At 51.7% G+C, this 24567-nt stretch overlaps 1 protein-coding gene across 2 annotated transcripts in view; it reads right to left on the bottom strand.

The window, feature by feature from the left end:
- Window positions 1-24567, bottom strand: part of USH1C (USH1 protein network component harmonin) — a 44933-nt gene that overhangs the window by 3861 nt on the left and 16505 nt on the right. The window contains exons 11-24 of one of the 2 annotated variants that reach the window (XM_031459935.2): window positions 24433-24489; window positions 23981-24123; window positions 22840-22905; window positions 22353-22477; window positions 18022-18071; window positions 14166-14318; window positions 12743-12859; window positions 11712-12194; window positions 8299-8418; window positions 7151-7201; window positions 4936-4977; window positions 3597-3650; window positions 3169-3268; window positions 208-314 (exon numbers count right to left, since the gene is read on the bottom strand). In XM_031459935.2, coding sequence (XP_031315795.2) covers window positions 208-314; window positions 3169-3268; window positions 3597-3650; window positions 4936-4977; window positions 7151-7201; window positions 8299-8418; window positions 11712-12194; window positions 12743-12859; window positions 14166-14318; window positions 18022-18071; window positions 22353-22477; window positions 22840-22905; window positions 23981-24123; window positions 24433-24489 — 1668 coding nt within the window. Of the gene's footprint in view, window positions 1-207; window positions 315-3168; window positions 3269-3596; window positions 3651-4935; window positions 4978-7150; window positions 7202-8298; window positions 8419-11711; window positions 12195-12742; window positions 12860-14165; window positions 14319-18021; window positions 18072-19190; window positions 19265-22352; window positions 22478-22839; window positions 22906-23980; window positions 24124-24432; window positions 24490-24567 lie in introns of both variants that reach the window. The other variant, XM_064492536.1, reaches the window with a different exon arrangement.

The following is a 24567-nucleotide window of genomic DNA, read 5'->3' as shown; positions in this document are numbered from 1 at the left end:
TCAGAAACTGACTTTTATTTTTCTGAATCCTATCTTGTCAGATTAAGACCACTGGCTGGATGAGCTACGTAAATATCATCCAAGGGTTGCCTGGACCTTGGATACCTGCTCTGGGATGGGGCACCCTGACTGTAAGGCCTGGCTGCAAAGGCCAGGGTTTGAGGCAGGCAGGCAAGGGAGGGAGGAAGGTAGGGGGTTTGTCCTTACCCCCTGATTCCAGGCCTTCTGCAGGGTGGCCTCAGCCTCAGCCAACGTGTAGTCCGTCACAATCTTGCCATTGATGGCCATGACCTCATCCCCTTTCACAACGCCACCTGTCGGAAGATAAGGCTGACTGACCAACTGGGCTGTATGTGGAAAAGGGGGAGCTACTGTTGGACTACAGAAGGGGCCTGACTCTTGGATTCTGAAAGCTCACATGGGCTCAGAAAGCACGACGGGAAACAAACCACCAGGTTACCCAAGGGGCGCTGCCTTCCCACCCCATCCACACACCCTCTCCCCGTCTCAGTAGAATCGGGACACTAGGGATGAGTTATTGCCACCCCAGCTTTCGTATGGGCCTCTGCTATTGCAGAGGGAAGCAGAGCTGCATTCCCAGTGAGGCTGTCAGAAACATGAGCTAGTTCTGTGAACGGTCCCTCTCTGTGCTTCAGCCATGCTGGTCTGCTTTACGTCCCTGAGCAGATCGAACTCTTCCCTGCCTCAGAGCCTTCACATGCGGTTCCAGTTTGAAAACAACACACCCCCAGCCCCCAACCTGCCTCTTGTCTTCTTCCAGGTCTGAGATGAAGACTTCCTTAGAGAAGTCTTCCCTAACACCTACTCAGTCTCAAGTAGATCTTTCCTATTAATCTTTCCTATTATTCTGTCATGGTATCCTAGTCTTTTCTGGCACAGCACTTTTTCACAACTTGTAATCATATATTTACTTGTTGACTGGTGATCTCTCCCACCAGACTGTTAGCTCCATAAGGGTAGGGAATGTCATTTTAGTTCACTACTATATCTCCAGGACTTAATGAAATACTTAGCACAAAATAGGAATTCAACGGATATTTCTTGAATAAATGAGTGATGTTGAAGGTGTTTCTGGATAAGCTGAACTGTGATCTAAAAGTTTGAGAAAAGTTGAAGTTAGAAGCTAAACAGAGCTACTCACTGCAGGACTTGTCAGAACATTGAGTGTGCTAATATGCATTATGGCTCTCCAAGAAGTAGATTTTGCATGGTTTCTCACACATCTTCAACTTCAGAACCTTTTCTTTTTTGTTTTTGTTTCTTTCTTTATTTCTTTTTTTTTTTTTTTTTGAGGAATTTCTCCCAGTCCTGGTGTCCACAGAACATTCTGTGTTATGTTGAAATAGTTCACCCAGGAGCCTTGTGGATATGAAGGCCCCTAGGAATGTGGTGTATGTTACTGCACATGGTGGCTGTGGTGGCTTAAAACACATGTGCTCCTGGGGAAACTGTCAGCAGCTGCTTGTGTGTCGCAAGCAGTGTGGGACCAAACTGTAGACAGCAGTTTCCTCTGGACAGCGAGCCTGGGGAGAGGTAGTGTTTACATTTTCATTTTGTACAGACCCAAGATGGAGCCGTGGGCCCAATAAGGCAGTAGTCAGGCTAGGATTCTGTAAGGTGGGGAGGGCTCAGGGGGCCTCCCATCCATCCTGGTCCTTTTTCCCTGCTACACAGGGCAGACAGGTGGGACCAAGAATCCGCCCTTCCCTCACCTGGCACAGGAAATGAGGGCAGAGGAGGGTGTGGATCAAGCAAGTAGTGGTGGGTCTTGGCAGCTGCCTAGATGAGCAGGCCCCCTTCCCATAGCGGAAATGAAGGCTCAGAGCGCGGCTGTGAGGGGCTAAGGTCACCGGGGCCATGGATGGCAGAGCTGGACTTTCCCTAGTAACCCATAGAAGCCCGGCTGCTGGTGTGGCCAGGCGACTTTCCCATTGCTGCACCTCCTGCCTCAGGCCAGCACCCACGCTCCCTTCTACCACCTCGGACCTGTGGGAGAGACTCCAGCTTAGCACCGCCGAGAAGGGATCTGATCCTGGGATTCCCTGCTCTGGTCTGTAAAGGGCCTGAGGCTCCTCCTTCAGGGGCACCTATTCCTCCACAAAGATCTCGGGAGTCCTAAAAAGCCACTGGGACTTGGAAGAAGAAATCACTGAAGGCGGAGTTTCGGACACTGACAGGTGAATGTGCCGATTGTTTGAAGCACGAGTCTGTGCCGGGGTTCCCAGAGCTTTCACTCATCAGCAGGTGTTTTTGTTGATAAGGGGATTGAGGCAAAGCAAAGAGATCTCACCACAGGAGAGACACAGAGTAGGACAGGGCCTCTGCCCCTCTGGGGGGGGCAAGGCTGTAGAAGATTCAGGCAGGGGTGGCACTTGTGCTGGACAGTAAAACAAAATGACCAAACTGCTTGAATTCAAGTCCTGCCTCCATGGCTTACTGGCTGTGTGTCCTGAATAAGAACTTAAACTTTCTGTGCCTCAGTTTCTCAAGATGTCAGTGAGAGCAATAATAGTATTTACTTTCAGGGTTATCGTAAGGATGAAATGAGTTAATACACACGAGCTACTTAGACACAGATTATGTACAGGTACTTAGAATAGCATCTGACACAAGGTTAGATCTTGGTAGATGTTGGCTCTCATCACTATTAAAAGGACGGGTAAGGTTTTGATGGTTTATCTCCTGCCTTTGCTTGTGTTCTCCTCTCTGCCTGGAAGGCTCTTTCCCTCCTTGGCAAGCCTAGCATCGACTTATCTTTTAAGGCATCACCCTTGAAGGGAGCCCTCCCAGCAGCCCCCTTTCCCTGGGTGGCCCCTACTTCCCTCCTCCCTCTCAGTCCTCTGTCAGCCCATAGCAGACCACACTGTTATCATCAGTATCTGGCAATTCTGAGGATGTTGTCACCACTAGACAGGGAGCCCCTGCAGGGCAAAGCGGGATCTGGTTGGCTGTGTGCCCGCAGATCCTGGCATCATCATGTGCCCGCAGGCAACGTGTGGGACTGGATGGATGAATGGGCGGATCTGTGTGGGAGGGCATTCTCGAGAACCGTCAGCCCACTCCCAGCAGGCTGCTGGTTGCCTTCCTGAAGGACCCTGTATAAGCATCACACTATCCCCAAACTGAACATGGCTGGTCCCTACTCACCGTGCCGCTCAGCGGCTCCCCCTTCGTAAACAGCCGAGACAACCACCTTCCCAATCGGAGAGTCCACGCCACCTTCCAGGGCTAAGTCTAAAGCTCCCTCCTGGTGAGAAGAAAACAGGCCTTTGAAGCCAACCAGATAACAGTCGGTGGGCACCCAGGCACCTGGGACCCTCTTGACAGGGCCACAGAGAGGGTGGGAGAAGCCATGGGGGCAACGGCAGTGCCATCAGGGAGAAAATGGGGCAAGGACACCAAGTGGGGTCTGGTGTGGTCCCACCACAGGGGAGGCATCCCCAGGGGAAGAGAGGCGAATGGGGATATGAGGAGTTACCCAGGAGTCACCTTGAGATTAGAAGTAGGGGACCAAGATGGGAGGGAACAGGGACAGAGAAGGGTGGTGGCCACCCGACCTCCATGTGCCCAGTTACCTTCTTAATGCGCAGGAGCCGGATATCCTTCCCTATGATCTGCTCTGGGGTGAACTAGAGGGAAAAGACAGTGGGGAGCTTCAAGCCTGCCTGAAGGATGAGGGTAGGGGGGTGCAGGGAGGAGGCTGGCTCCACCTAGGGTGGGACGTAAAGTCAGGCACCTGTCGGACATTGGACCCCACAGAATATATGGACAAGGGGACCTAGCCCCACCCCCATCAGTCTTCAACTGGGGGGTCCCAGGCCCCATGGGGGCCCCATGGACATGCACATACAGAGGTGGCCACTGTCAACTAAAATAAAATGCACAACCCAAAAGTTGAGAGTTGTTATGTTTTATCCAGTGGATTTCCTTAGGACTTGAGCCTGGGACACAGCATCTCAGATTGCTCTAAGAGGCTGCTCTAAAGTGGCAAGCCGGAAGCCAAGATACATTAGTTTTTGCAACAAGGACCAGGTAGTTGGAATATCAAGTGATTACTGTTAATTAAAGAAAACCAGATATCTCAAGTTAAGAAATTTGGTGCTTTTCTAGGTATGCGGAGGTGCAAAGGTCTGGGCTTGTTGAAATCACTCCTTTGATGTGCACCTAGCTATCTAGGGCCTGTATATTGTTCTTCCACATCCTGAGTGCCCTCAGAGTGCACAGTTAGGGGTGGCTACAGAGGCCGGGCTGCCTGCTTGTCTGCATCATGAGTTCCCTCCTTTCACTGTCAGGAGAGGGGGCAGGTGGCTGTAGCAGCTGATGACTTGATGACCAAAGCATTCTTTGTTTACTGATACGGCTGGCAGTATTTTTCATTCACACCACACAAATCCCAGATCCTTTTCCCTTGGGATTACTGTGCAGCCTGGGTGAGAGCATGCCTTATAAACAAACAGCAGAGTGCCTGGTATGTAGTTAGTGCTCAGCAAATGTAACTGCTATTGTCAACCACACACACTAGCCAGACACTTCACAATGAAATGCCACCTGTCCCTTTTATTATTTTATTATTATTATTATTGTTGTTGTTGTTGTTGTTGTTATTATTATTATTTTGGTGGGGAGAGGTAATTAGGTTTATTTATTTATTTATTTTAATGGAGGTGCTGGGGATTGAACCCAGGACCTTGTGCATGCTAGGAACACACTACCACCGAGCTATCCCCTCCCTTGAAATGCCATCTGAAAGAAGTCTTCACAGGGAAGAGCAGTTGGGGCCTCCTTGGGGCTTTCCACATGCCCTTCCTCACCCCTAGGACCTCCAGAGCCCAGGATGCACCACCACCAAACACACGGTAATCCCCCACCCCAAGTCCTGGGGTTACTTCCCAGGGAAGGAGAGTTCTCTCTCACCATGGAGTAGGGATCAAAGCCTTCCTCGTATTTCCGGAAGTCCTGGAAGCAAAGGGAAAGTGTTAGTGCAACAGAGTAGAGGCCCCTAAGGGGCCTCTGCAGGAAACAAGCTTAGGGTGGAGGAAGATGGTCAGTGGCTCAGGGGTAGGGGAGAGAGTAGAGGGGACTGGTGTGTCCTGCATGGAGGATGCAGGGAGGCTGGCAGCCCTGACACCCAGAGCACCCCTTCCCGGGATAAGCAGGAAGCCATGGGAAGCATTTGAAGGACCCTGGCCCTGGACTCTGCACTGTTTCAGCAGGGTGGGCATTTGTGGCTGGCAGGGTCACTCGCTGACCACAAGGTATTCTGGGCCAGCAGTGTCAGCCTTGCTGAAGGTCTCATTGCCCAAAGCCTCAGTTAGTCCCCACAGGAAGGTGAGGCCCTGTGGCAGGTGCCCACGTAGCCCTTGCTGGACTGAGTGGAACCACCCCCGGTGTACATTCATCTGGGCCAAATCAAGTGTCCCCTGGGGCCTGTGGTTGGCATCACAGGGAGGCCATAGCTCCCTCTATGCCCAGCATGCAGCAACTAAGCCTTGGGCACAAGACGAGGGCCAAAGATCAGCAGACAGATTGCTTGCCTCCTCACTAGCCTGCATCACCCAGGCTCAGCCTCGAAAACCTGGTGGGTCCCCAGCCTGGCCCAGCTCTGAGGCCACCCCCAGGTCGGTGTGTGGCTGCAGGGCAGCAGACAGAGGAAGGGATGCAGCAAATCATGGGCAAGAGGGGTTATTAGGCAGGACATGGGGTCAATTCTCCTTCACTGAGAGGGTTCTGCCTACTCTTGGCTGTTCCTTCTGGAAAGCTGAGCAGTGCTGGCTATGGGCTTCCCTCTTTGCTCCCCCTGAGAATCTGCTCTCAAAGACAGGCTGGATGGTAAGGATGTGTGTCTTGTGTGAATTTAGATCAGAGACCTATAAGCCACTACTGCTAGTCAGCCCTTGAAGCCAGAGCCCAACCTTTCATCCAATAAATGGAGACTGGGGCCCAGAGAGGGGACATTCAAGCCCAAGTCACCTCCCCAGTCAGTGGGCAGTGGAGTGAGGCTCTGACTCCCAGTCTGGGCCCTTGGATTCCTTACTTTCCTGCCTCTCTCCCTTTGAGACCTGTTTGTGCCCTAAATAGCAAGGCCCTTATAAGTCTGTTTCATCCTGAGAGGCAGGATGGCAAAAGATTTAGGAGCCTGATCATGGACCCCGACCTCCTGGGCCAAATTCAGACCTGGGGTCTGACACTAGCTGTGCCATCATGCGCATGTTTCCTAATCTCTCTGCATCACTTTCTCATCTACAAAGTGGGGATGATAATAACACTTACCTACTAGGTTCTTGTAAAGATTAAATGAGTTAATATACGTAAAGTATTTAGAAACAGTGCTTGGCACAGCACACCTAAGTGTCAGCTGTGCCTGTCACTGCCCAGTCCTGGGTCGGGGGCAGCTTCCTTTGAAGACCACCCCCCACCACCTTCTCACTGTACAGCTGATACCTCCCCTTTGTTCCCTGCCTGCAGTCAAATCAGCCCATGATCAGGCAGTAGGTTATTGGTGAGGAGGTTGGCTGCAAGATCTCCATCCTGGGGTCTCTTTCATCAGTGGTAAGACAGCCAGTCCAAGGCTGGCTCTGAGGATGTAAGTCCCAGGAGGTGGGGCGAATAAGTGTCTGCCTGCTGGAATCCACTCGTGGACCAGCAAGGACTTCTGTGGCCCCGTACCCAGGAGCTCTCCCAGCAGATGGAGGACCTGAGCCACCACCTCCTCCCCAGAGCTGGTTTGGGGCCAGGTAGGGTTTGGTGAAGCTGTGACCAGCCTTGAGGAAGCAAGACAGGGGAAGGAGCAGGGAAACATCTCAGGCAGCCCCTTCTCTCCTGAAGCCAGCAGCCATCTTGGCCTCTGTGACCCTCTGAGGGCTCCCTCTATCTGTTCCTCCATGAACAACAGCAAAAGAGGAAGGTCCCCAGGGGCCCCGCTGCTTTCTCAGCTTGGGCATGGGGTCTCTCAAGCCCAAGGGCCCCTCCTGTATGAGACCGTCCCCAGTTCCTGACCGCAGGCAATGGGGGACACGGTTTTGGCCTGAGGCTCCTGGCAGAGCTGACAGGCCCTCCCAGGGAGAGGTCAGAGTGGGAGGGGTAGGGGGTGGCGAGGAGGAGCCCAGACACACGATGGGTATTGTTTTACTTGTCGAAACGCTGTCTGATAAACCACCATCCTCTTCAACATCTCCTGTGGCTGCCAGGAAAAAAAAACCAAAAAACGTTCCACGCTGGACATTACTAATAGGTCTCGTCTGCCCCCTGGTGCCCAGCCCTGGGCCTGCCAGCCTGGGGCTGCCCTGCCAACGTGCCTCCCCAGACGCAGCCTGATTTACGTTAGGGGCTCCTTAACAACCCCCAGCCACAGCAGCTACTCCGTCCTAGCCAAGCAGACACCACCCCTTGTCACCCCCTGAAAACACAATGCAGACGCGTCAGCAGGCTGTCACAGGAGCACGAACTTTGCTCTTTGGGCAGCTGACAGGACGGCCAAAGCTCAAAATAAGTTATCTGAGTTGTCCCGCCCTGACATTTGGATAGGGTTTCATTGAAAGGGGAATAAAAATTCTGGCACAAGTCTTCCCAGTCAGTGGCTGGCACCCGTGGAGGGTGTACCTGAGTCCCAGCTTGCTCAGCTGTAGGTGATGGGGGTGGGCAGGCCCTGCCCACCCCGCCAGGGCCACACCTCACAGTCCCAGTCCCGGTGAGGAGTGAGACATGAAGTGGAGAAGGGGAGCAAATGCCATCTGGCCAGTTCTCCATATGGCGTTCACGTCGCACCACATTGGGCCTCGAGGGCGGAGGCTGGGCCAACAGGAGGTGTAGGTTTGGGCAAGATGGCAAGTAGGTAAGAGTTTGGACTTCGGAGTTGGAAAGACTCTGGAGTAAACAATTACTCCTGGCTCTGCCCTGGACAACCTACTTAACCTCACTAAGCCTCAGTTTCCTCAAGGGCTGAACAGGGATGACAACGGGAAGCATCTCTCTGGGTAGTTGTGAGGGTTACGTGGGGCCACGCAGAGCCTGGCGCATGGTAGACTTGTCATAATTGGAACCATTATTATTATTACTTCTAGATGGCCCTCTAGGCTGTTTGGTCAAGTGAGGAACAGGAATTTCACCGGTTGTGTTGACACCCACTTACACCCATGTGGATTCATCTCTTGGCTAAAGAGAAGGTTACAAGATGGCATCTGATGTGAGTTTGTATCCCACCTCAGTCTTCTTCCAGAGGCAGCAGAACCCAGGGGAGGCGGCCCTTGTCTGCACCTCTGGAAGACCCCAGGGGCTTACCAGGACCTCGGATTTCACAGGTGGCCTGTAGATGAAGTTGGACTCCTGGTGGACCATGACAGGTTTGGAGATAGTGGACACGCCAGGGCCTCGTGGAGGTTGTGGGCTTGGGCAAAATGTCTACAGGGGTTAGTTTAAAGAGACACCCGTGTGAGGTTGTGGTGGGGGTGGCCCAGGCCAACCATGGCACTCTGACATACAGGCAAATTCACCCCATGCACGCCTGAGCCAGCCTGGTCTGTTTGCCCTGCCAGACATCCGAGGGGCGTGACTTCAGCAGAGGGACAAGAAAACCACTGGCCACCATGTGTCCTGAGGCCACAAAAACTACTGGGCGGCTCTGAGGAATCAGGAACTTGAGCCAGAGCCTGTTTTGGGGGCGCCAGCAGGCACTGTCACTCAGGAGACACACTTTCAAGGCTCGTGCTCCGTGGCCACAGGTGCCATCCAGCCTCCTCTCTCCCTAAGGGCTCTCTCTTCTGGCCACAGTTCCAGTCCCCAGACTGCCCACGCAGCATCTGCTGTCCCTGGTGGGTGGCCACAGAGTCTCTGGCAGCCGGAGGTTCAGGAGGGAGGGCCAGTAATAGCAGCATCCAGGAGAGCTGATGCAACATGTCTGCTCTGCTCTATCCCGCTTAATCACCTTGGGCAAGACAAGTCGGGTCACAGCCCTGCCCTAACCCTTCATGAGTCCCCAAGGACTACTGAGCTCCTTGGGGTGGCCCCATGAGCTTCTCCACCTTCCTTGACAGCCTCATCCCTCACTCTTTCTTACCCTCCTCACACTGACTGACTTGAGCCTCCTAAGTGCCTGGCTTTCTTGTCTCGAGGCTTCTGCACGTGCTCTCCCTTCCTTCTGCGTTACCTGCCCAGATGGCTAGCTTGGGTTATCACCGCCTTCAGGAAGCTTTCCTTGAGCTTTTCCTCTCCTCTCATCACAGCACCTGTGTTTCCCTCACCTCCCCTGGTAGCGTGGGAGTTCCCTGCTTACTTGTCTGTCTTCCCACCAGACTGTCTCAGGCAGGGACTGGGCTGCCTATTTTTCAGTGGTTCTCCAGTGTCCAGGATAGTGTCCAGCATATTGTGGGTGCCCACTGAACACGCTGCATGAATAAATGAATGACTCAGTGGTATGGTGGGTGGATGGGACAGTGTCGGGGGTAGACTTCGCCCTGAAAACCTTCCCCTGGCAGGTGCTGCTGTGACAGGCACAGGTGCTGAGCTGACACAGGTGTCCATTTCACCCACCTGAGATCTGCTGGTGGTGGGGCTGACTGTGCAGATGTGTGATCACCCACACTTCCTGCCGCAGGACTGAGGACCACTCACCAGAAGCATGCCGGGAGGAGGAGGTTGGGCAGGGTTGGTGGTGCAAGGGCCAAAGTGTTGATGCCGGCAGGATGAAGCTAACCAAAACGGCTCACCCCTGGCCTTCGTGACAGGGACAACCCTGGATTTGATGTCACTTAAGACATTTAGGGTCCAATTCTTCAGAGGCTCCTTGTGTGGGGGGAGTTTTAACCTTCTCTCTGCTCTGATTGAGAACTAATTTCGTGATTCCTAGAGGAACCCAAGAAAGTTGGGCTCTGTTGTGAATCTTGACCCTGACTCAAAAGGTTACCGTTCCCGTCCAATCTCAAGTTTGCGGTTTCACCCAAATTTTCTTGTACCCTGATCTGCCACTGACCATGGTTAATATATTGAGCACCTACTATTTGCCTGCTACTCTTCCCTAACTTAGAATGAGTTCATAACTCACTTCATCCTCCTAATGGGTAGGTGCCACTAACATTCCCATTTTACAGGTGAGGCTCAGACAGATGAGTAACGCATGCCCAAAGTCATCCAGCCAGTGATCCAGCCAGGATTCAAACCCAGGCAGTTCCTTCTTGTCATCTTTATGTCCCTTGCACCTGCAATGTCCTTCTCCCACCCTCCCTGCATCACCATTCCTCAGGGCTCAGCTCCACTGAGGTGCCTTCAGCCTCCCATTAGAATGAATCGCTCCCACAGCATCTAGACTGTGCCGATTTTATGGCTGAATCCTGCCTGGTCAGCTGCTAAGCCTTCAGATGGCAAAGTCCTGGAGAGCACAAGTGTGCCAGCTGCCTGTGTATCCTCTTCAGCTCTGCTCCCCTCTTCCCCCATGCAGAGAAGCACAAGGTGGGTGCTCAATTGATGCTGAGGAAGAACTGCTACCCCTGTTCGTGGGGGCCACTCACACAGAGGTGTGGCTCTCTGTGCTAACTCAGCCCCCTGCAAACCTGCTCTGCCTGGGCTCCAGGGCAAGATATCCTTGGAACAGACAGACTTCTCTCTGCGAATGCTCAGGGCTCAGGACCCCACCAGGAGCCCCTCTAAGCCCTGCTGGAAGCTGCAGCCTTGTCAGCATCTGGCACTATCTTCATTCCCACTTTCCTTCCCCTAAGCTCTCCTGAATGGGCTGAGATGCTCATTCCGCACTTCATGCAGGAACTCAAATCCATGCAGGAAAGGTTAGTAAAAAGAACTGATCAGACACTACGGACTGCCCTCCCCTAAAACCTCCACCCTTAGCTGACATGGGCTGCTTTAGTTCTGACTGAAATCTTGGTCTCACAGTTACTGGAGCAGAGAAATATTTTCTTTTTCCCTCCAAGGGATCAAAGCTCCATGTCCTCCTTGGGGATTGCCTCTTAGTCTTTGGATTAAGAACAATTAATGAGAAATATGTCTTTCTGAGAAAGATCATTGTTCTGCCTGCTGACATCCAAGGAAAAGATCCCTAGTCTTTTAGTAGTAAATTTGGAACATTCTAGGGACTATATCCATCTTCATTTTTTCTGCAGTTGGAAATTGGCCAGAAATTTCTGGGTGTTATTCTTTAAGCTAATGTAGTTGGCTAGTGCCATAGAAAATGCCACAGTTATGTCCTAATACTGCATTGGACAGTGTTATCACCTCATTTACAGAGCCTAATACTGCTCCCCTGCTTCCCACACCCTCTTTTTTCCTGTTAAATTGAGGATTCATTACCCACATTCAAGGATTTCTGATCTAATATCAAGAAATGACCTACTGTCATATATACAGAGAGCTCTGGCTATTCATTAACACAGCCTTGCAAATACTACATTGAACGTTACCAGCCCATACTAGCCAAGGGGAGCACAGAGAGCAATCAACATTGACACACTGTTGCTCACAGCCCAAGTATCACAGGCAATTCACCACATAATACAGCACTTCGAAATCAGCAGAAACCAAGCACATGCAGGATACCCCCAATACACAGGCTGGGGGGCACATTCCTGGAAAATGGGGTGAGATGGTGTTTCTTCCCGTCTCCACTCACAGGGGCAGAGGACACGGAAAACACCAGCCCTGCCCACTCTTCCTGCCTCCCGGCATAGCATGCAGAACAGAGGCAGTACCTTTGGGGTGGGTGGGAAGCTCCGTTCAGGGACAGGAGAGTTGGCAGGCTTCCCACTGTGGTTCTTTGCCTCCCAGTCTTCTGTTGGATTGCCTGTGTCCCCAGCGCGGAAGGGGTGGTTGCCCAGCGCCTCCTCTAGTGCGGAGGGCAGCGGGCGAGTAGGAGTGAGGTCTTGGGTGGGAATGGATGGTGGGGGAGGGATGGGAATAGGGGGTGGAGTGCGTTGCACCCAGGGTGAGGATGAGGCACTCACACGGCCCGATGAGGGAAGGACAGGGGGTGCGGGGATCTTGGTGGGTGGGTTGGAGGGTGGAGGGTGGGGCATCACAGGCAAGGCAGAGGCAGTCTTGGGGGGATAGTAGAACATGTCCAAGGGGATGTCATCCAGGTCAGTGGTGTGGAGGTGCAGCCCACCTGCGAAGCGTCTCAGGGGTGGGGCCAGGGGAGACACAGAAGGCGGGGGAGGCGGGGGCCCTGTGGTCATCTGGGGGGTTGCAAAGAAGTTCTGTAATCATCTGACTGGTGCCCCACCTCACAATAATACATCAAGTAGAATACTCTTCTATCTGTTTCTCCTGCTGCTGGAGACCCACCACCCTCAAACCAGAACAATGGGGGTGTCCCTTCTCTGTCACCTGGGTGCCCAACTGATCCAATACCAGGTAGCCAGGAGGGAGAGCCCAAATGCAGGGGATCCCAAGTTACGCCATATGAAGGTGATAAGAAGGCGACCATATAATTTATCACCTAAACTGGAACACACTTGAGATTGAAAAGGGCACTCTTAGTAATGACACCAGGACAACAGGCCTGACTGGGATCATCTCAGATGAGCTGGGACTTAGTGGTCACTCTAGAGATAAACCCAGAAATACAGATACATCCCCTTCTTCAAGAGAGGAAGGGGCAGTGGGCTGGTAGGCGGCCCTGGACAGTGAAGCTTGCCAGTGGCCATTCTGCCTCCCGCTGTCCCCAGGGTGTGTGGTTCTGAAGGCAGCAGGAGGCTCTGTGTGGAAAGAAGGGCTCTGTTACCTCTGAAATCTCATTATCAGCAGAGGAAATCTGCTCAAGGCGCGTCTGACAGAGCCTTTCCACCCAATACTGAATCTTTTCCGATTCTTCAAGGTCTTCCCGCTCTGTCTCGGATACCTAGGACCCAAGGCCGGCGCCAAACGGAGAGGACAAAGGGCAGGTCTGAGTCACATGTGAGCGGCACACTTGAATTAGTAACACAGAAGCACTCATTGAAAAACACCCAGAGTACTGTTGGGTGTGTCAACTATCTAGAAAAAGCCACAGGCTTGTTCCACCTGGCCCCAGAGGAGGCAGAAATAAGGGGGAGGGGGTGCTGGGGTGTCAAGCATTACTAACAGCAGGCGTAGGCAAAATCCAGTAAGGAGCCCATGCCTTGCATGGGATTAGCTGGCCCCCAGGACTCCCACCAACTCTGAGTCTCCTATGATTCTCCAAGAATGGTCCTTTTGTAGGCTCTCAGCACATTCCAAGGGTTCAACTTTACTCTTTCTCCCCTCTCCAGGCTGCCTTGTCCTCAGAAGCACAAGTTCAATTTTATTTTTAATTTTGTAGCTAATTTGTTCCTAATGCCAGACCTAATGCACTTCACATTTTCCAGGACTTCTCTGGTTTTTTTAATCTAATCGGCTTGGCATTCTGATTCATGAAAGCATCAAAGAGAAGCAAAACCAACAAGTTCTCCAACAGCTGGGAAGGTGAGGTCGCCCTGCTCAGCTAGGACGTAGGAATCACTCATGTGGGACGCTACTTTTGACAAGTCTCAAAGGGGCCGCCTTAGATACACTCTTGGGCTGAAGAGCCTCAGACACACCCAATGTTGATGTGAGCAGCTTTAGACTCGTGGCCTGATTAATTGGGAGGGGTACCCTTAGATACCCGACCTGCACAAAGAGGTTAGCTTCAGACCCCTATCCTTAGAGCCAAGGCACATTGGGGAAGACTGGTCTTGGATTCACAACCTGGGTTGGACAGTGAGGGGTCAAATTGACCCAGATCTAACGATAGGTGGGTAGAAGGCTAACTTCAGATCTACAGTCTGAGCAGAGAGGTTAGCCTCATAGCCACACCTAGGGTAGAGAGGCCTAGCCGTGGCTCATACTCTGGTTGAGGACAAACTCAAACCTCTAGCCACATGTGTGGAGGCTAACCTGGGCCCTCCAATCTGGGCAGAAAGGCTAGCTCCTGAGCAAGGGGGCCAGTCTCAATCCCAAACATACACCTAAGCCAGAAGTTAGTCTCAGGACTGTGCGTATGTGGGAAGATCTCACTCTCCAGACTGGGGAGGGGGCCGAGCTCACTCCAACTCCAACCTTGGACTCCATTGGGAAGGACAACTCCAGCTGGTTCCCTGGGAGCATGGTGGGGATCAACCAAACTGTGCCACAGGGATGCTTGCCTGGCCTGGGAGCAGGACACGTACCTCCTGGGCCAGCCGGTTGATCTTCAGTTGCTTTTCCTTCTCCAGCATTTCCTCTTTCTCTTTGTAAAGCTTTTGCTCAAACTCTAGTTCCTTCTTATTCTTTCTCAACTCCTGTAGGCTGTCATACTTGGCTTTCTTCTTATCCTTTCCTTTCTGAGCAGATGTGGCATTGTTTATATGACAAGGGTTACAAGGTAGTATTGACACTGGACAGCACGGCAAACATGGCATTCCATCCTCAGACAATAGCAGGCAAGCACCCCACAGTGAAACCCTCCACTAGCTCTGCCCCATCACACTGGGCATCAGGCTTCAGATTTAGGACAGACAGGGTCTGCTACCCACTGCAGAGTGAGAGACACATTCTTTTTGCAAGCCAGAAGAACTGGATTACTAGTTCACTAACAAGCTGTGTGGCCTTGGCTAAGTTCCTTAACCTCTCTGTGCCTGATCCACCTCATCTCCAAGATGAGGGAAATACTTGCCCCACAAGTTTGCCATCCAGAGCCAATGAAATAGCATCTCTGAAAGAGCTTTGGAAGCTCCAGAGCGCTGTATTTAAAAAAAAGACATTGTATTTATTTCCTAGTATCTGGGCATATGCCTTCTCCATCATCTGGATGTTCAGACACCACAGATGCATCCTGGTAGATTCTAGAGAAAATCTGGCACAGCTGGCAAGCCGTGTTTACAGAGAACCTCTGTCCTTAGCTAGAGGAGGAGGGTGCCAGCCTCAGACCTGGGAGCCCAGAGCCAGAGACATCAGATTTTTCCCTGATGCAAACTCCAGTTTAACTCCAGACCTTTTCATCTGGAGAATCGAAACCCACCATTCTCTCCGAACTAGGCCCCTGAACTGAGGATTAGACAGAACTACAAGGACTGGGAGATGTGGGGAGGAGAAGGTAGAGACGATGGCCTAATTGCTTTTCACTGGCCATCAGGGTTCAGGAGGATTTGGGGAGGGAGAAACAGGATGAACGGACACATTTTCTTTTGGAATTAGCCCCACAAAGCCTGCTTTCTTGGTTGCTTCTCCCATAGACTTGCAGGGAAGCCAAGGAATAAGGAAGGAGGAGAATTATGATTTATGGACTGCCTATGTGCCAAGGGATGTACATTGATAATCTCATAGGCAGGTAGTATCCCCCTTCTCTTGATGAAGGAGCCAAGGCTCAAGAGAGGTGAAGTCCCTTGCCTGACATCAAACATTTAGTAACTGGTGGTGCCAGATTTGGACCTGAGTCTTCTAGGCCCCACTATTTTCCCACTGCACCCTGATGAGCTGGGGGCAACGGGAGCATGGCGGGAGGGGTGTCAGCCACTATCACACACAGCATGGAGGATAGGGGCCAGCAGGAAAGGGGACAGCAGAGTCAACATTCAGGGGAATTCCTGGGGGAAGGAATATTCACTGTGCTCACCACAGTCCCTGCCCCAAGCCTTCCTGGGGCCTGCTCTCAGAATTCCTGAATCATCCCAGCATCCAAGGCTGGGAATGAGCAATTGAGTATCCCAGCAATAGACACACAATTTTCTCCACAGCTAGAGGGGCCTGGTGGGGTCATTATAGACCTACACCAAGTCACCCTACCTCCCCTTCTAAAGACATCCCCCACCTCTGTACACAGGTAATGTGAGTTGGAGATGGCCCCCCTTGGGAGGATGAAGACTCATCCCCAGAGCAGTCTATGAGCCACTTGAGAAAATGGTTCTCACTGCTTCACGGACCTGCTTGGTTCCTTCCTACTCTGCTTACTAGACTCAGCTCAGTTGACAGCCGAATCCCTACCATCGTATTACAGATTCAGACAGCAATTCCCCAAGAGGAGCCAGAAACATTCTGCCTAATGGCAGCTTGCTAGAATAAGGGCATGGCCTCCCATAGGGACCATCATAAGAGGAATGGCCATTCTTCCGATTAAAAAAAAAAAAAGCCACCAGTGCTAAGATTTTAGAGCTAGGGCTCCGGGGTGGGGCAGGCAGATGTGACAGATTCCATCCCATCTCCAAGAAAGCAGCACCTGCTTGTTGATGCAGAAAGGCCCCACAGCACTGCCTGCTGACCTCATACTAGCCCTCTCCATTGTGGTAACTTAGTTGTGTGTAACTCTGCCTCCCCTGCCAAATGGTAGGCTCTGGCAAGTAGGGCTGGTCTGTGTGATCCACTCAAGCAGTCCTGGGGAAAGGGCTTAGTCAGAACCAGGAGTCCTTCAGGCACTGGAATAGGCTTGGTGGGGCCACAGGTCTCAAGGCCTTGAGCCCCAGATGCGTCAAGAAGACACAGTAGATATCTTTTCAGATAAGGGGAATTTTGTGCATCGCTGATCATGGCCATAGATGGCCACTTGTTTAACCTGTGGACTTGGTGTTCCAGCTGCTGGGAGACAAAGCATCTCACGTGACTCTAGAAAAAAATGTCAATGGATTTTTCATGGCAAATATTCTTTCTGATCCAGACTGCGAAGAGAGGCAGGCAGGGTGGATGTGCTCTTGCTTCTGTCTAGAAGTACCTTTTCTCTCTTTTGGAAATAGAATGAAAACCAAAATACCAGCCATTTCTGGAGCGACTAGACCAATGAACAGGGGAAAACGTGCCTTCCTCTTTACCAACAGCAGTTTTCAAGTGACATGATTTCTGATGGGAGGTGTGCATGGAGGAGATGCTAGTTCTTCTACATTTACCCAGTTATTGGTGTCTGGACAAGGATTTACCTGGACATCTCCTTTTATTATTTTTTTCAAGTAAAATCCTGTGTGTGTGTGTTCTTTCTAGTAGAGGTAGTATATAGAGAATTAGAAATTGAACCCAATGAGACATCTGAAGCCACAGAGTCAGCCTGTAAAATGAAAAGGACAGTCTCATGAGACCAAGCCCTTTCTGAGACCAGGGTAGTGTAGAAAGGAATTCCCGAGATGCTCTAAGTTTATTCAGTGCCTTACAGATCACAACCTGTGCTCCTAGGTAAAGACGTTGACCTCTGTCAGGAATAATACTGCACCATGTTAGATGACGGGAGTAGATGTTCCCAGCATATCAGATCTTCCCATTTTACAGGCAGGGAGAAGTTAACATATCATCAAGGTCACCAGGCTGCCAGAGCTTTGGTTTCTGGGGACCTGACATCCTGCCAGAAAGAGCCAGTCGAATGATAACACCTAAATTAGTTCACCCAGATTTATGCTGATGCCTGATTTCCAAATACCAAGTCATTTCGAAAGTCCAGTCTACAAATATTAACAGCAGCATTTTCATAATCAAATGCCAAAGTGATTTACAAAGAAAAGGGCCAAAGGAGTTTTATGGGGCCTGGAGATACTGTAATAAGATTTAGAGAGAAAATTCAAAACCCCAGAGGCCAGAAAAATGCATTATCCTGCGCACATGCAGAGAAATTTCTAGCAGAGAGCTAGGATTGATGTGGCTCTTTAACCCAAACTGAGGCAGCAAAAACCCCACCTCGGCAGCCAGCCTGTGTCTGGCACAGTCGGTATCATAACCTGCCCTGTGCACCCAATTTGATTTTTCACTCTTTCTGAACTTGGCTTCTGGTCGTGACCTCTGGTTCAACTTGACAGCAGAAATCTCTTGCCGTGGCCCAGCCCCTGCCCCATGCCCAGTGGGCAGTGGCCTGATGGTTCCTGAGTAGGTCTCACCCTGTGAATATTTCCCCCCATGATGCCTCTGTGACAGCGCCCTGTCTTGTGACATCAGCCTGACAGGCACAGACGGGGTTAGCCCCCCACTGAACAGGCCAGTGACACAACTGAGAGGTGACAGGAAAAGAAGCAACATTTGGAAAAGGTCAAAACCCACAGCAAACTCAGCAGCACACAGCACTCAGTCCTGTCCTACCTTCCGGATGGTTGGGAATTTGCCATCGTAACGATAAAACCATCCAAAGGCTATAAGACACAGAGAACAAAGCAATGAGACACAGTTCAGCTCAGCCAGAGTATCCGTGGGCAGCAGCTGGGAGCTGGGTTCCCAAGGAACGCATGGCTTTGTGAATGAGGAGCGGTCTTGGGAAATCCAACAGCAAAACTGCACCCTCTGTCTGACTCTCCACTTACCTGGCCTCACCTGGGTTGGGAAGCAGGCCCAAGAACCCCTGAGAAAGGGCCCAATTTCCCAGGCCCTGGGCCCCTGCCAGCTGCCTCCCACAGGACACTGGCTTCAGAAGTCAGTGCCAGAAAGTCAAAGAGAAAGCCTGTTGTAGAACGATGAGTTTTTCTCAGTCACAGTCGCAGTCTGCAAACACAAAGCCCCATTGAACGAGGCCTCTCCTGACCGATGTCGGGTCCCTCCATCAAAGAAATGACCCAGAACAAAAGGGAGCCTGGGTCTCTTCCTAGAATGGCTGTCACATAGAACAAAACTGTCTTGTCTCACAGCACAGGCCATGTCCTCCACTTTCAATGTCGACAGAGAAGGCGCTGGTGGGGTCAGCTCTGGGAAGGATGGCTCAGGCGGCAGTGGGCAAAAGATCTGCTCCCAGAAGAGCATATCCTCACCCAGATCAGATCACCAGGGCACCAGCCCCCTGCCTTCCCCAGGCAACAGCATGACAGATGGGCTAGTACCTCAAAGCTGAAGCTCCCTTGCCAACAGCGATGGCTTAATTACCCACCCTTGACCAGCCTGAGTTCTGGAACAGGATTTTGAAAGCCCCCTGCTGGACCCAGCACTACCCTCTTAATTGCTGGATGTTGGGGAGATCTAGGGAGTCGTAGGGTAGAAGCCAGAGCAGCAGAGGAAGGATTTGGGTTGGAGGAGTATTAAACCTTTGAACCAGTGGTTCAGGTGAGCTGGTGTCACCCGCTGAGACCAGCCTGGCTGTGAGTCTTGTCCTCAAAGTTTTGTGTGCAGAGCTTGGACCAAGCTGGGGTGTGGAGGACTCACAGACTCCAGTGGTCCCTACTACATACTGGCCCCTCAGAGCTGGGTGTCTGCAGGACTGGCAGGAGGAGGCCGACAGGGCAAGCAGAGCAGCAAGGCCAAGGAGCGAAGCGGGGGCCGCAAACCTGCTCTCCCTGCTTCTTCGTGCCTCCGTCCGAGTCGTCTGCTGGGTCAAACTCAGGGTCCACTCCCAGATCATCTACCCGGGAAAAGAGGAGGATGCTGGTGAACCAAGGGGAACTTGGAAGACCAAGAGGCCAGAAGTGATTCCCAGGAGCCTGGGGGCCTGTGACCAGCTTCCTCCGTGGGAGCTGTGAGGCCAGGAGCAGGAACAAGGCTCCGGAGCCCAGAGCAAAGGTTTCTTGCTCTGGGATAGTGCTTGCAGTGCTTTCAACCTTGGAAGCACTCATTTTTCCATCTGTAAAGTGGGCTAACAAAAGGGACCTCTGACCTGTCGGAGGTGAGAACCATTTTACAGGGCAATTGGTTGAAACTTGGGAGGCGTGGTCCTGATGATGGGAATATCTGAGTATTATACATGTTTGATGCTAAGGGCTTGCAATGAGAGAACAGATCCTGCTGGCTTCTTCTGACCACCCTTGGGGCTCTGGGTCTCCAGGAGATGTTGGAACTGCATGGGTGGGCAGCAGATGGAAGTTGGGGATCCCAAGGAGGTAAGGAGATCCCAAGGGGTAAAGGGGTACATGTGGTTAGGAAGATATGAATTTTGCATACCATGGAGAATAGCAAACCATCCTTTCCAGTGGTTTCTGACCTGGGCTCTGGCCTCCCTGAGACCCTGGAAGGTAGTATTTGTGTCTGCTGTGAGCTGCTTATTAATATTTCAAAATATTAATTAGAAGAATTTGCCCATTAACCTATGAAAAGGCCGTAAGTTCTTTTGCATTTGGCCCGGCTTATGTTTACTCAACAATGGAACACTAATGCTTTCTTGCTATCAAGAGGGACTGCTTAACAGAACAATAAACAGAAACAATGAACATTAAGTAGAAATTATTACTTAATAACTTGGTAGGAAAAAACTCAGCTTCCAAACCATGGGGCCTAACGGGGGTGGGAGCTCAGAGACGGGGTCCATGATGGGGAAAGAAGGCTGGAAATCTCTTATTTAAACTTCTTTATCTCTCAAGCCTCCTTCCAGCTCTGGGTCTTTACTCCTCTCCCCTCTAACACTGCTTTAGCTAAGGAAAACTATTCTGGGGCCTCTGTGACAGTGTGTCCTGACTTTAAGGGCTCAGTGCAATGTTGGGGTTCTGCTGGGTGGGTCATGGGTGGGCAGGCAGAGCCCCTGGGACAGGTGGTGGGGAAGGGAGCAGCCAGTCCCACCTGTGTCATTAGTATGAATGGCTTCATTTCCAGGCAAGAGAGGCTCCAACTCTTTGTCTGTTCAGAAATACAGGGGGCCACACAGGCACAGACAGCTGAGTTAGGTCTAATCTGTCAGCTGAACGGACCCCCAAGTTGAGGACTGGGAGGCTGGCTGCAGCCTAGACCTGATGGCTCAACACGGCTGAGACCATTCCAGCCTCCCAGGAATGGGGAGAAAGGCAGGAACGGAGCTGGCTCAGAGGCCTTCCAGCACTTCCTGACTTATCTCCAAAGTAGAATTAAATTGCCGATGCGAATGGAGACGGATGGAGGCAGCAGCTGCCTGAGCTCAGGCTGACAGACTCCAGCCATCAATCACAGGCTTTGCAACGTTCCCTTAGAAAACATTTGTATCTGGAGCAAAGGGAAAGTTCTTGCTCCTTTTATTCAAGAAGCTTGATTTGGTTTAAAAACACTAAATAAGTAGGCAGCTAGAGAAAGAGTTTCTATTTTTTACAGTTCCTAAGAGGGTGTGTTTGCTCTGAAGCCAAGACCCAATTTCTAGGAAGGTACTAAATTGACTGGGATTACTTTCATGAGAAGCAATTAAAATCGATTTCTCTCCTTTGGAAGCTCCTATTTCATTCATAAGAGCATATTAGCTCCCTGCCTAAAACACAGATTATTCACTGGGAATTTAGCTCTGGCTGCATCCTCAACTAATACTGAATGTCATGGGAGCAGCTGATGAGAGCGTGCTTTGTCCTTGGGAGAGGACCCTGAGATGACACTGAGCCCCAGTGCCAGCAAGGAATGTGCTGGGAGCTGCTTGCCCTCCACCAGGGAGGGGTGACACGGAACCATGCAGATGCCCTATGCCTCTTCGTTGACCCAAGTGGCCTGTGTTGGCAAATTGATGTCCCTCTAGGGCTTGGTATGATCCAAAGTTGGGGCCAGATTCCATCATAGGATCCCAAATGGCTGCTGCACAGCATAAGTGGGGAACCTTGGTTCTCGGGTACAGATCTGCCCCATGTCTAGAGGTTCCAAGGTGAGCTGAGCACAATCAGCTGAAGTAGAATCTGCCCCAGGTCAAGTACAAATCAAAACAGCTGTAAAGTCAGAGTAATGGCCCAACCAGGCATCCTGAACCTGTGACTGCCACAGCCTCCAAGCTGCCTTGCTCCTGGATCCCCACCACTAGCCCACTGAAGAAGCACTGAGATGGAACACCCCTCCTGCCCTGGTGGTATGAGCTGCCCCTTGAAGAGACATCTTGGGAGTTGGGTTGAGAGCAGGTGTACTGAGGAGCAGATGATGGAGGCCTGACAAAGTGGAGGTGAGAACATAGGAGAGATGAAGACAGGAGATGAGAATGGTAGAGGCTAGTCCCAGGATGATAGCAGTTTGGTGGCTGGAAGGTGCCATGCAGTCTTCTCCTCGACTCCATCCTTGGAGTGGCATGACTGCGGTCCATACGCTGGGGCACTTCAGGTAAGCTCATCCCACAGTTGCCCATCAGCTTTGGACCACCAAAGTTCTTTTCTCATGTGAACCCCTTCTACTTTTTCTTACTGCTGTTTTACCCCAGTCCCAGTTAGAACCAGGTGGGAAGAGGACACGACACCCAGCAAACTAAGATGATAATCCCATGAGCAGTTCACTTTTGCCACAGCTCCCCAGTCCCTCTTCAGCAGTCCAAGGGCATGGGGAGGGTCTGCCTGCCTGAGTGTGTGTCATGAGGGAGAGACTGGCAGCAGGCCTCTGGGACAAGGAGGGCAGGCAGATCCCACCCAATGCCCTGGCAGACAGCCCCTGGCACATGGCTGCCCCTCCATGAAGAAAGACACAGTCTATTCACCTGGGCAAGTGGTGGTGAGTGGAGGGAGATCTGTATCTCTGTCCAGACACCCCAGGCCCCAGAGGGAAGCCCCCTCCCCCCGGCACATGACACATACACTTTGGCTTGCGAAGGGGTACTGGGTGCACCTCGGCAGTGATGGTTTTAGATGAGAGCAGCTGTTCCTTTGAGCCCCAGTCTTCTTCCCATTGCTTCTTAAACTTCTCTTCCTCCTCCACGATCCTAAAAAAAGACCCCCATGCCTGTGACTAGAGTCACAACCTTTGCAAGCCCGCCTGCTGCCTATCGAGGAACCCAACCACCCTGGGGAGGAGCCACATGGGTTCTAGCTGCAGTGGAGAAAACAAGTTCCTGGCACTCGTATTCTAAACCGAGTGTCAACACCAAACTGGCCATTACAAGGCCGTGCTCCAGTTACCCTAATATGATGGGTTTTACTAGGATTATGGAATGGCTACAAATAAAGATAAGTGGGCCAGGTAAACTGGGCTTGGAAGTGGCCCCTGGCTGGCCATACTCCTGAGAGCACACTCACGTCCACACACAGACATGTGTGTACAGACACATGGGGCCAAGGCACTCACTGTTCCATCTCCTTCCGGTATCTCTCATTTTCCTCTGCTGCCTTCTGGGCAATTTCCTTTTTCCTTCTGAAACACAAATGCAGATTGGCATATTGGAATCTATGCAAGAGACATTAACGCTTCCTTGTGGCTAATCACTGATTTGAGAAAAGTTTTAAGTATTTCTTCCAGGCTCCCTTCCAAGGATGCCTGGAGACCAGATTTGGATGCTGGGAAAGTGGGTCCAAAAAAATCTGGGTCCCGGGCTCTTGCATTGTTTTGCTTGTTACTGCTGAGCAGAGATTCTGTGTTGTGGGAACCAGGAGGCAGTTTGATGAAGGCCACACTCCATGCAGCCCCTTCTAAACACTAAGATAAAGTGACTGTGACTGAGATCCTCCCAGAGGAGTGGCCCCAGACCCCAGGGGCAAAGCTGGGGCTGCTAACCAATGCCAGGGTAATGGGTGGAGGTACCACCCAGGGTGGTTCTCCAGGCTAGTTCTGTGATGGGGGAGACAGAGAGATCCTGTCTGCCTTCTTTTCCTGAATTCTTAAGCTCCTAGAATGTACCTGGATTGGGAGTTTGACAATAGTTTTTGACTTATGAACTGCTTGCCCCATTTATTCTCCCAATCATCATCCCAGACACTCTCAGGAAGAGGGGGCTGGTTCTTTTCATCATAGAGCAGTGAAACTGCCTGGGTGTGAATTCCACAGCTTGGCCACATCTGACTTTGTACACAAGTGGTGTAACCTCTCTGAGTCTCGGTCCCCTAACCTGTAAAATGGGTTAATACCACCTATCTCCCAGAGCTATGGGAATTATGGGAATTAAGTTAAGGCATATAAACAAGGCCCTAATAAAATGCGAGCCACATGGTTGGTACTTGACAAATGTTGGCTACTGCTAGTAGCATCTTCCTTTTCCATATTCCTGGGTCTTGGAAATCTGGGGCTCTCCTTGACAAGGAGGGAGGAGCCCGGTGGTCTGGAGGCAAAGCATGCTTCCACTGACCACCACTGAATACATCTGGTCTGAGGACAGGCCTTGTGGGGAGAGGATGAATTCAGCACAGGATGCAGTGGGCAGGAAGCAAGACGGGTGGAGTGGTACGGTGGTCCGGGAAGTCAGGGAAGGGGCAGCCTAGCTGGCCACACTCACTGCCGCTCCATCTCCTGCTGCTCCTGGAGGATCTTGTTGGATTCCATCGCCAGCCGCTTCTGCATCAGAAGCTCCTGCCGCTGCAGCTCGCGCTGCCGTATCTCTGCCAGCCGCTCCCGGTCTGTCATGAACAGCTCCCGTCCCTCGTGGGGGAGAAAAGAAGCCCCTTGGTCAGTCCCTTGGGAACCTAGGAGTCCACTGCCACGGCTCTGGGGGTCAAGATGCGGGTTGTCCTCTCATCGCCATGGCCCGCCCTGGGTCAGGCACTGTGGCTCCTGCTCTCTCTGACCCAAACTTCTGGCTTTGTAGAGATCCGATCCCTCTGCTGTCAGAGCTTCAGGGAAGGAGACCCCTTGAACCTTCCCAGGAGTGTGTGGCAGAGATCAGGGGTCTGAGCAGCTGGGTTGCAGGTCATGGGTCTTGGGGCCCCCACCAGCTCATTCTGGACTTACAGCTCCAGCTATGATGGAGATGGTCAGGCTGCGGCTACTCTTCAGCACATTCACGGCCTGTGGGGACAGGCGGACAGTCAGCTGAGGCCTGACAGACTAGAGTGGTCAAGGCCTCTGGGGAGCATAGAAAGTTTC

Source organism: Camelus dromedarius, chromosome 12 (genome assembly GCF_036321535.1).
Source record: "Camelus dromedarius isolate mCamDro1 chromosome 12, mCamDro1.pat, whole genome shotgun sequence".
Classification (NCBI taxonomy): Eukaryota; Metazoa; Chordata; class Mammalia; order Artiodactyla; family Camelidae; genus Camelus; species Camelus dromedarius.
Note: the sequence above shows the minus strand (reverse complement) of the source record. Positions and strands in the feature narration are given on the sequence as shown.